Source organism: Ictalurus punctatus, chromosome 29 (assembly GCF_001660625.3).
Source record: "Ictalurus punctatus breed USDA103 chromosome 29, Coco_2.0, whole genome shotgun sequence".
Lineage (NCBI taxonomy): Eukaryota > Metazoa > Chordata > Actinopteri > Siluriformes > Ictaluridae > Ictalurus > Ictalurus punctatus.
In genome coordinates, this window is record NC_030444.2 from 9,590,187 (window position 1) to 9,602,686 (window position 12,500).

At 38.8% G+C, this 12,500-nt stretch overlaps 1 protein-coding gene across 4 annotated transcripts in view; it reads right to left on the bottom strand.

Moving 5' to 3' along the window:
- Window positions 1–12,500, bottom strand: part of LOC108260577 (phospholipid-transporting ATPase ABCA1) — a 200,801-nt gene that overhangs the window by 20,372 nt on the left and 167,929 nt on the right. For all 4 annotated transcript variants that reach the window (XM_053677629.1, XM_053677630.1, XM_053677628.1 and 1 more), the window contains exons 41-44: window positions 4,880–5,009; window positions 4,676–4,796; window positions 2,411–2,473; window positions 2,195–2,301 (exon numbers count right to left, since the gene is read on the bottom strand). In XM_053677629.1, the coding sequence (XP_053533604.1) occupies window positions 2,195–2,301; window positions 2,411–2,473; window positions 4,676–4,796; window positions 4,880–5,009 (421 nt within the window). The remainder of the gene's footprint in view (window positions 1–2,194; window positions 2,302–2,410; window positions 2,474–4,675; window positions 4,797–4,879; window positions 5,010–12,500) is intronic.

The following is a 12,500-nucleotide window of genomic DNA, read 5'->3' on the forward strand; positions in this document are numbered from 1 at the left end:
TCCCTGAGTGGATAGTGTTTTTTTGGTGATGTGCTGTATTGTTTTTTTTTTTTTTTTTTTGGTATTATGGCCAAAAATGTAAACTTTGGTCTCATCAGACCATAACACATTATTCCACATGGTTTGGGGAGATTGGACGTCTTGCCACCCTACACCAAAGCCCAGAGACATGAAGAATTCAGGAGATTGTTGTCACATGTAAGGAGCATCCAGTACTTGCCAGAAATTGCTGCAATTCTTTTAGTAGGCCTCTTGCCAGCCTCCCTGAACAGTTTTCTCCTGATCTTCTCTTCAGTTTTAGAGGGACATCCTTGTTGATTACGTCTTTTGCAAGTTTCATGGTATATCCAATGCCTTGGACATGTTTTTGTAATCCTCTCCTGATTGATATTTTTCAACAATGAGATCCCGTACCTGCTTTGTAAGCGCTTTGTGGCCCATGAATTTTCCAGGTGGATCCTACAGGAACAGCTGTACTTTATTTAGGGTTAGACAGTCACTTTAATTAATGGAAGCTGTATACTAATTAGTATTTAACATGAGTTTGAATGTGATTGTTTCATTCTAAACACTGCCACATTCCCAATTATAAAAGGGTGTGCACACTTATGCAAGCTGGGTATTGGAAATTTTTTGCTTTTCTCCCACCCCCCCAAAAACAAAAAAAAAAACCCCAAAAATATTCCTGGGTGTTTGTCACTTGATATTTATATGTTACAATTTCACAATAAAGGTGAAAATAGTTCTGACATGATCGAACTTAATTTAATTAAGTATTTAATCTACGTGTGTAGATGTTTTATATACTGTACACTGTATAATAACATTATATGTTTTATTAGGTAGCTAACATGAACCAATAAGGCTACCAGTTTTATTTATATATCCCTATATTTTTTTGTCCCTTATGAAAAGTCAATTAATGTAAATCCCAGGGATAGACTCTGGATCCACTGTAACCTTGACCAGGATGAAGTGGTTACAAAAGATGAATAAATGAATGATATTACAATACACAATTGACAATCCGTTGAATACCAATGTAGATGAATTGATAAAAATCTTGTTTTGGCCAAAATTGCATTTTTTTCCTGTCTATAACATACTTTCACGCCTCAACTTTATGAAAACATAAATATGTAAATATATGCTTAAAAGTGGAAATGTTTTATTTATGTTTTAATCTTGCCTTTGCTATCTTCTTGCAAAGATCATGTTGGTAAGAAGTCTGCCTAATGAGGATTAAAGCCTTGCTAGCTTGCTAGATGTCAGGCTTTGATCATGTTGTTGGATACGTGCCGTAGCGAAATGGCCATCGCTGGCGTAATCAATTCAGTTTGTAATCTGATACTGGCTGTCAAAATGTCTGTGATGTTTCTGTGCTGCAGTCAGAATTCTTTAAATGCAATTTTCGCTTTTGGGACTAACCAGACTTTAAAATGCTAGAACTTCACTTGTGGTTTGAGATACTATGCATGAGAAGAGAAACAAAGTTCAGGACAACCTGTAGTCAGAAGTTTCAGAATTTCACCACATCTTTTCTGAGAGACTGTGGAGATCAATTCATTGCTCAATTTGTTCAGAATACATATTAAATCCAGAAGAACCACAGACTGAACAACACTGTGGTCACATGACGTCAGCTTGGTTTATAGCTTTTAAAACAATGACACACTCCCAGTCTTAGAATGATATAATGATAATGAGTCTTTATTGGTCAAATATACAGTAGAGCACAGTAAAGTTGCTTTCTTCACATACCCCAGCCTGTCAGGAAGCTGGGGTCAGAGTGCAGGGTCAGCCATGATACAGCACCCCTGGAGCAGAGAGGGTTAAGGGCCCAACAGTGACAGCTTGGCAATGCTGGGGCTTGAACCCCTGACCTTCTGATCAATAACCCAAAGCCTTAACCATGAAGCCACCACAGCCCATTGTACTTGTATTGCCACACATACAAGTTCTTATTGAGTGCACATTCAACTGGGATTTTTTTAGCTCATTTGTTAGCTTGACTGAGACTACAGTTTGATTTCGGTATTCTGAGGTTACAGTTACTGAAGTTAGGATTAGGGTTAGTGTTATTAGGGTTAAGGTTCTGAAGGTTTGTATTAGAGGTTCTGTTATTAGTGTTTAGATTATGAAGGTCAGGTTTAGATTTACTTTTGTGTTTGTTTGTGTACTTGAGTGTGTTCACCTGTATCCACAGAGGAAGGCTTCTCCACCTGAGGGTCGAATGTCTCCAGTCAGCATTTTAAACGTTGTGGTTTTTCCTGCCCCGTTTATACCCAGTAGGCCGAAGCACTATCACAAACACAAACATGTACACACTAATATAGCACACAGTGGATATTATTGTAACAGTCACACGCTGATAGTGGATTCATTAGCACGGCTGTACATTTTGACTGACCTCAGCAGCTGGGACACCCACAGTTATCCTGTCCACTGCTGGGATCTTCTTACCCGAGTACACCTACCAAGACAGACAGACAGACAGAGAGAGAGAGAGAGAGAGAGAGAGAGAGAGAGAGAGAGAGAGAGAGATTTATCCACTCATCATATTCAACTGACCCATTTTATCTCAATCTTTGTCCTTTTTTACTTTGTTAGTTCATCCACACCTTTTCATTCCTTTGACTGTTTTTTGTCCATCCATCCATCCATCCATCCATCCATCCATCTATATATGCATTCATTTAATCCCATTCCCCTTTCCTTCATGTTTCCTTTTTCCATACCACTTATTCTACACAGGTTCACTGGAGAGCCTGGAGCCTATCCCAGGGAACTTGAGACACAAGGTGGGGGACACCCTGGACAGTGTGCCAACCCATCGCAGGGCACAATTGCACACCCATTCACACACTGGGGGATGAAACTAGATTACCTGGAGTTAACCCCTGGGGCACAGGGAGAACATACACACCCCTTGCACACAAAGCGGAGGCATTTTTCGAACCCACAACTCCAGCGTTTGAACTATCAACCATCTTTCTGGTAGAAATGCAGCTTCTCTCTGTCTAAATGTCTGATTCCTGATGAGTTTTTTTTTTTTTTAATTCTGATTTTACATGCAGTCTGATAATGAGAAAGCTATATAAGAGTCATCAATAATTGCATATATACATACAACATTTGTAAAGAATTAGAATACATTTGATCCAAAACTATAAGCTTCCTGTAGGTATTATTTATTTTAGCCTCGTATCTCTAGAACAAAACTAACAAAGCAAACCATATGCATTATATTTATGGCCAAATTGTTCTTTTAAAATAATATATTATACAACCAGCTGTAATGGTTGGGGTTACCTCCGAAAGCCCTACATTTTTTTCTGAAACTTAAAGCCAATTTTACTTTGCATTTCTGGAGATGAAGTTTCATAATTTATCATCAAGGCATATGGGAAACTGATTGGCTCTCATTCTATCAAAATGTATTCCATAGTTAAAGGCTAGCTGCCCTTGTGGGACTGGCAGGGACTGGAGACAAGTCTGTAGGAGACGTATGTGATGACACTTCTTACTACAGACACCCTATGTGTGTGACATCTGCTCACAGCATTTGTGTTAATGATCAAAGAGAGTGTGTGCAGCTTGTAAGATGGAATGTCCTCAGTCCTCTACTCTTCATCTTATCAGGGCGGTTACAGCTGGGTGTGCACACACACACTGGATGTGCATTGCAGAGAAGATGCAACTGTTAGGAAGATGAAGCTCCAGGCTGGTAGCTGAAGCTAATCTTAATCTGCTCTCAGCACGATGGGCTGATTACAGAGCAGTAGCCCACCAACCAACATTAAACCAGCCGATACCTGCTTCTTAAGCAAATGCTCAAACCAGTGCTGGGAAGCAGAGCACTTGAGAATTGCCTTGAGAGGTGCTGGTGTACTTTCAGGTCAATAGACTTTTACTGCAAATTAGAGCTGAGTCATTAGACTCGCCTCCGTCAGTCCAACTTCCTGATTCAGTGATTATGAAACAGTGAAAACAGAGATCCCCGACTGAGACACAAAGCTTTATCAGAGTGCATCTTAGCCTAGAACCATCTTTAACAACAGCCCAAGAGGACTAGAAAAGTCATAGAAAATGCATCAAAAGGGAGACTACATTTTTGACACACTAATAACAAATTTCCTGAAACATAAGCGACTAACGTTTCCCAACTTGATAGCTTGATGAGGTCACTAAACTCGGGTCTCCAGAGGTGCTTTAAAAGGCGGCCTTGACCTTAAAGCATCCAATAAGTATCTCAGAAAATAAGGTATTATCTATAAAAGGTTATTTGGTTTGCCCTCTGAGGGAACCATTAAAGGTTATGTGTAGAAGCCTACAACGGCATTTCGTTTTAAGAAAAGGTTACAAATAGCTATTTTAGGTCTCTCAACCTAGAGGATAAAGAGTCACCAATGTTTTCTCTTAAATACTTGATGCCACCAATGGCAATATCCTCATGTTGTAGCATACCCCCCCCCCAAAAAAAAAACACCAGAAATGAAGAAACATGGGCAATGATGGTTTATGAGTTTGAATCCTGATACCATTCAACAAGGCCTTTAACCCTCATCTGCTCAGCTCAATTGTAATCACTTTGGATTAAGGCATCTCCCGAATGAATAAATGTAAATGTAAGAAACATGTAGGATAATGCCAAAGAAAAGAAAACAAAACGTACCTTTGTGAGGTCACAAACCCTGAGTAGATCATTCTGGGCTTTTCCTCTCTGCACTCGCTCACGCTCTCTAGCCACGTCTTCATCCTCTTCTCCTGCAGATCTTGGCAACCCAGTGACTAACCTGCACCGTGCCATGCCACAATAATATTAAGTGTAAATATTTATGTCTCCGATATGTCTTGCACTTGTGGGTCCAGAACTCACCTTGGTTTACAGAAAAACTTGTACTGGATGAGGAGGGTGAAGCTGAACATGACTACACCCTGTATCGCCATGGCAAACAGATTCTTCCCTACCATATTCCAGCTCAGGGGATCCTCAAACCTATCCTCTCCTGAGAAAGACATATAGAAATAAAGTATAAGACTAGGCATGTTAATGTATTTAAAATACTATTACTTGTATCAGTATGCAGTACTGTATGCAATATGCAGCTAGTGTCACTTGATGTACTACTACCTGACAGTAACTTAGCATTTAGATTAGATTGCTTCACTCCTGTGCTGAAGGTATTGTGACCAAAAATGTGTTCACGTTAAGTGGGTAAAGACAGGAATTATGCAATGTCTTGGTGGAGAAAAACTTGAAGGCAATCAAAAACAGCTTCATCTTTAATTTTGGAGCAATACAGTAATTAGACATTTAGCATAAATAGGACATTTTCTCTTCTGTATATAATAATAAGTATTACACTGTCACAGCCAGTTGAGCGCTAATGAGCTTTTGAAGAATAATTGAGGAAGATACTAAGGTTAAACACAACTTTTTTTCCTCAATCAATTCCAGAAATAGTTTTATTTGCACATTATTAAATTCATACGTACAGTGAGGGAAAAAAGTATTTGATCCCCTGCTGATTTTGTACATTTGCCCACTGACAAAGAAATGATCAGTCTATAATTTTAATGGTAGATTTATTTGAACAGTGAGAGACAGAATAACAACAAAAAAATCCAGAAAAACGCACGTCAAAAATGTTATAAATTGATTTGCATTTTAATGAAGGAAATAAGTATTTGACCCCTCTGCAAAACATGACTTAGTACTTGGTTTAAAAACCCTTGTTGGCAATCACAGAGGTCAGACGTTTCTTGTAGTTGGCCACCAGGTTTGCACACATCTCAGGAGGGATTTTGTCCCACTCCTCTTTGCAGATCTTCTCCAAGTCATTAAGGTTTCGAGGCTGACGTTCGGCAACTCGAACCTTCAGCTCCCTCCAGAGATTTTCTATGGGATTTAGGTCTGGAGACTGCCTAGGTCACTCCAGGACCTTAATGTGCTTCTTCTTGAGCCACTCCTTTCTTGCCTTGGCCATGTGTTTTGGGTCATTGTCATGCTGGAATATCCATCCACGACCCATTTTCAATGCCCTGTCTGAGGGAAGGAGGTTTTCACCCAAGATTTGACGGTACATGGCCCCGTCCATCGTCCCTTTGATGCGGTGAAGTTGTCCTGTCCCCTTAGCAGAAAAAAACCCCCAAAGCATAATGTTTCCACCTCCATGTTTGACGGTGGGGATGGTGTTCCAGCGGTCATAGGCAGCATTCCTCCTCCTCCAAACACGGCGAGTTGAGTTGATGCCAAAGAGCTCCATTTTGGTCTCATCTGACCTCAACACTTTCACCCAGTTGTCCTCTGAATCATTCAGATGTTCATTGGCAAACTTCAGACGGGCATGTATATGTGCTTTCTTGAGCAGCGGACCTTGCGCGCGCTGCAGGATTTCAGTCCTTCGCGGCGTAGTGTGTTACCAATTGTTTTCTTGGTGACTATGGTCCCAGCTGCCTTGAGATCATTGACAAGATCCTCCCGTGTAGTTCTGGGTTGATTCTTCACTGTTCTCATGATCAATGCAACTCCACGAGGTGAGATCTTGCATGGAGCCCCAGGCCGAGGGAGATTGACAGTTCTTTTGTGCTTCTTCCATTTGCGAATAATCGCACCAACTGTTGTCCCCTTCTCACCAAGCTGCTTGGCAATGGTCTTGTAGCCCATTCCAGACTTGTGTAGGTCTACAGTCTTGTCCCTGACATCCTTGGAGAGCTCTTTGGTCTTGGCCATGGTGGAGAGTTTGGAATCTGATTGATTGATTGCTTCTGTGGACAGGTGTCTTTTATACAGGTAACAAACTGATATTAGGAGCACTCCCTTTAAGAGTGTGCTCCTAATCTCAGCTTGTTACCTGTATAAAAGACACCTGGGAGCCAGAAATCTTTCTGATTGAGAGGGGGTCAAATACTTTTTTCCCTCATTAAAATGCAAATTAATTTATAACATTTTTGACATGCGTTTTTCTGGATTTTCTTGTTGTTATTCTGTCTCTCACTGTTCAAATAAATCTACCATTAAAATTATAGACTGATCATTTCTTTGTCAGTGGGCAAACGTACAAAATCAGCAGGGGATCAAATACTTTTTTCCCCTCACTGTAAGTGTACAAGCAGAAGCAACTGTAAAATTAAAGATATTGGACACATTTTATATTTTTCATTTACACAAGAATACTTATTTAATATTCTTGTTGTACACATACATTATAGTATGTACCTTGCTGAAAAACAAACAAACCACCCCCACCCAAAAAAACAAACAAACAATAGAAACCATCACAGAAAAAGGGTTTCCAGTACAATTACCATTACAAACTATCAGCTAACCATTAAAACCATTACCATTATTGGTGCTTAATGGTATCCACTAGACATAACAGACAAATTACCAGTAGAGACCCACAGCGATCATTACAACCAATACAATTCCCATTATAACCATTAAAACCATTACAAATTCTATGAGGGTTTTTAAAAATATTTTTTTTGTTTTTTCAGTGAGGTAGTGTGCATGCATGCGTGTGTGTGTGTGTGTGTGTGTGTGTGTGTGTGTGTGTGTGTGTGTGTGTGTGTAATAACCAGAGTCAATTAACAGAAATAAGGAACTATAAATAAGCAAATTGGGAAATGATGTATACCAATTCATAGAATGAGTGAAGGTAAATGAGAACATATCCCTGAGACCATATAATCAAAGTAAAGAGCAAAAGAAGGACTAAAGTGGTGCTGAAAGTGGTCAGTGAGCAGAGATTTAGGTTGGACATCAAAACATATATACATTATATATAAATTATAAGGCCTATACTATATTTAAACCTAACAAATAGGAGAAAGAGTGTCAGCTTTAAAAGAAGCCGGTATGGTGTTTCAATATGGTGACAGTTATATTCTCAATAACCGTTGAAGCAGGTAGCATTGCTACCTCACCGTTCTAGTGTCTTAGGTTTTGATTTTGGAGTGAATTTTGGTTTCTAGTGAGTAATCTTGTTTCTGCTTACCTGCCAAAAGTATTTTCTTAGATAGACTGACTACTCAAAATTGCACCCAGATGTGAATGTGTGTATTTATGTATGTCCAAGGGGTATTCCCCTACCGAGTGTTCCTTAAGGCAGGATTCAACTGAGTAAAATCAGCATATTTTTTTTTAAATCAATCCAGGAATCATTATCCATTATCCATAGTCCATAGTGAGGGTCACAACACAGGCAGATGACAGTAATATACAGTATTGCATAATTGTATCACTGGAAAATAGGCGAGGGTCTAAATCAGGAAATACACAGAGCTAGAAAACAAGGAATTCAGGAAAATTCAAAACAGGAAACCAAGGACTGGGTTTCATGACAAAAATGCAACTACAGTGTTTATTCTAATTGATCATTCATCATTTAAAGACACAACAAGACAAGGCTGTAGACAAAACATAAAATCATAACAACCTTTATTTAAGAGGTGTAAGAACTGGACAAATATAAAGTACTGCCTACCTTAAAAGCCTCGAGGAACGCATTGCTTTACAGATTATCTGGCACTATTGTTAGTTGCATGGGACCTCTTTAGTGCTTCTAGGAAAGACATTCTAGTCCACATTTCTTATCCCTCACCCTGCACTCCTCCTCTCTACTAAATATTGATTTGTTCTCTGCTTGCTTTCCTATGCTGTCTGCACCCAATATCATCCCTGGGTCAGCAAACAAAGCATGGCACGAAAACATTCTGGTTTAAAAAAACACAACACCGTGGACAAATTGACCCGACATGCAGAGCGCTGAAATACAGCATGTCAAAACTGTGTTGCAAAAGGCCTTGTAATTTGAATAATTATTCAGAAATTGTTGTACTGTAGTTTCTTTTACAATCACAAATAAACAGAAGCAGAATCTTAAGGCCACTTACTTTAGTTTTTCCAGAGTTAAGCTGCTCAACTTCTTTCAACTGATCTACTATCAGCTATATTAACGACCAAGGCTTATCCAGACTATCTAGAATCCATCATACGATATTTGCATGTTTGCTTAATAATATTGAATCCTAAAAAATAGATGAAGCCAAAATGAAGCATTCTAAGAAAGACAGCATGCGCAGGTAATGATACGACCCAAACAATATATTTAATATGGAAGCAAAAAAGTGAACAATTTTTCTGCCCAATTTGGTCATTCCTACCCACCAGCCAGCTCTCCCCATCACATGACAGCTACCAACCAGGGAGGGTGAAGGCTAACACATGCTTCCTCCAAGACATGTGAAGCCAGCCACATCTTTTCTAACTGCTGCTCATGCTGCCATCACTGGTCAGTGTAACACATTCTGTGTAAAGCGCTATTAGCCCTCTTCTACATACAAATTTCCTTGATCGTCTAGTGTCACAGTGATTGACAGGAGAGAGGGAGAGTGAGAGAGAGTGTGCCATCCTTCACACCTCGAAATCACCCTGAACCTACGGTAATCAGGATTCAATCTCAGTGAATTTTTAGTAATAAAATCACCATTAAATTCACAGTGTTGAAAAATATTACTTCGAAAACCACACAATTGTACTCATTTGGAATTCGGCATCGTTTTATTTCAGTTTTCAGAGAGTCACATTTTCCAAAAACAAGCACCTACGTACAGTTGAGGTCTATGCCTTGCAAAATCTGCAAAATGTTAAAAAATAACATTAAATAAATACATAAATAACAGGGATCATAGAAATTAGATTTAATTTTTTAAATTTAATTCTGCCCTGAATAAACTATTTAATATATTTCACAACATAACAGATGTTTACATATAGTCCACAAGACACAATACTAACTGAATTCACACAAATGAACCAGTCCAAAAGTTTACTCACGCTTGATTATTAACACTGTGTGTCGTTACCTGGATGATCAACGAATGCGTTTATATTTTGCGATAGTTGTTCATGAGTCCCTTGTTTGTCACAGTTAAACTGCCCACTATTCTTCAGAAAAATCCTCCAGGTCCTGGACATTCTTTGCTTTTGCACACTGAGGACAACTGAGGGACTCGTACATGACTATTACAAAAAGGTGCAAACATTCATTGATGCTCAAGAAGGCAACATGACACATATCAGGGGGTGTAAACTTTTGAACAGGATGATGGGTGTAATTTGTTATTATTTTGTACTTTTTTTCCCTTCAGACACTACATAAGTTACATGTCTCCCAGAAAACAAAATAATAGCAATTCACACCGATCATCCTGTTAAAAAGTCTATACCCCCCCCCCCCCCCCAACTCTTAATGTATCGTGTCGCCTTCTTGAGCATCAGTGAACGCTTGCACCTTTTGTAATAGTCGTGTACGAGTCCCTCAGTCGTCCTCAGTGTGAAAAGATGGATCTCAAAATCATATAGTCACTTTTGGAAAGGGCTCAAATATGCAGAAGATACTGGAAAACCAAAGAATGTGCAGGCCCTGGAGGATTTTTCTGAAGAACAGTGGGCAGTTTAACTGCTCAGGACAAACAAGGGACTCATGAAGAACTATCACAAAACATAAAAACAGTCGTTGATCATCCAGGTAACGACACACAGTGTTAATAATCAAGCGTGTGTAAACTTTTGAACTGGTTATTATTAGGTATTATTATTTCTATAATTAATTATTATTGTGTCTTGTGGACTTATATGTAAACAACTGTTATGTGAAATAGCTTGTTCAGGACAATTTTATGATCCCTCTTATATATTTTTTTAATTTATTAAAACTTTGCAGATCCTGTAAATTTCTGACATTAACTATACTTGTATTCATTTATGTTTATTTTGTGTTTACTAATTGAGTTTCAATAATTAAATTTTCAGATTTATAAAAGAAAAAGAAAAAAAAGAATCTGTATTCATATTGCTCATGTCAGTGCACAATTAATCAAACACTGTGTCTGTCAGGGAGAGGCAAAGGCAATCAAGTCTGGCTTTGAATGACTAAAATAAAACTATGAATATCAAGGAGGTTAATTCAAAACAAATAAATACACGCACAGTTTTTGAAGTCATATACGTAATATTTCAATGCTATAAATTTCAATTGGTGTTTAAACTTCATTATAAATTATGAAATTCCTCCATAACATCCAGTTTCATGATCGCTGGAGGAATTAAAATAAGTATTTGCATTTGTTACTAAATACATCATGTAACAGCTGACAATGTTTTCCAACTCCTGAGGCAACGAGTACTTGTAAAATCAAAGACGTTTATTTGCATTTTTATCTGGTTTATTTTGACATTTTGAGCTGGAATTTTCTAGAGGGAGAAAATCAATGACAGCGATGATTTGGTTGGAAATAAAACCGCTAAGCAGCAGCTGTAAAATGATAGAATTCTCCCAGGCCCCCGATGTAAATCCATCCATATACTTTGTTAAAGATCATGTGCTGGTGGTTTTATCTTCTCTTTCGTTCTTCAAATGCTCTCTATATCTCGACTCCTCTGTCCCATCTTTCCTCAATCACTTTATCCCCTCTCTTATCCTCTGCCAAATGCTTATGTCTAAATATATCTGAACGTCTGGTTGCTAAACATGTACACGCACACAAACACACACACACTCCCAGAAGCCTATGTAGAGATGCACTAAGTATTGTAGCACTTTGAATACATTCAAGCCAAAGAAGGGACTAGGGGAAGGAATATGAGATGGACTAGGCCTGGGGTACTTCATGTAAAATTTGTGAAGTTCCAGTTATGGTCTGGATAAGCAACTAACATGACAGTTCAATGTTTTTGGCTATAAATAAGACAATGTGGAGTGGTTGTTTTGTTTCATATTGGTGCCACATGTTACCACTTTCGACTAGTGTCGAAATGATGTGTCTGTTTTGAACTTGAAGCAGAAAATAAACCCACACTTCCAGAACTAATGGTTCTGCTACAGTATAATTTGAGGAGTTGGTTTGGTCTGTTGAAATTCAACCCCTGGAATAGGGAGATATGTATGGGATATTGGAGGAGCCAGGACACGGACTAATGCATAGGATACACTGTATCCGATACAGTATGGTATGAACTAGAAGATTGGCAAGGGAATAGATCTCCGAGTAATACAAAATCACTGTGATGTCAGGGGGGCTAGTGGTGGCTTGGAGGTTAAGGCTCTGGGTTACTGATTGGAAGGTCAGTACAGATTGGAAGTTCAAGCCCCAGCACTGCCAGTCTGCCACTGTTGGGCCCTTGAGCAAGGCCCTTAATCGTCTCTGCTCCACGGGCGCTGTATCATGTCTGACCCCAACTTCCTAACATGCTGGGGTATGCGAAAAAAATTAATATTTCACTGTACTGTAATGTATATGTGATCAATAAAGACTCACTATCATTATCTCCTGGTAATGAGACTAGTCATTTTTGAGGCCAAGCCAGAATCTGACAAGAAACGTTGGGCTGTGCTGTTGAGTATCAGAATCAGAAATCCTGTATTTTCATAAGTGCCTTCATTTTTACTGCATACCATCAAAATAGACACTTTTCTAAGCCAACAAAATAA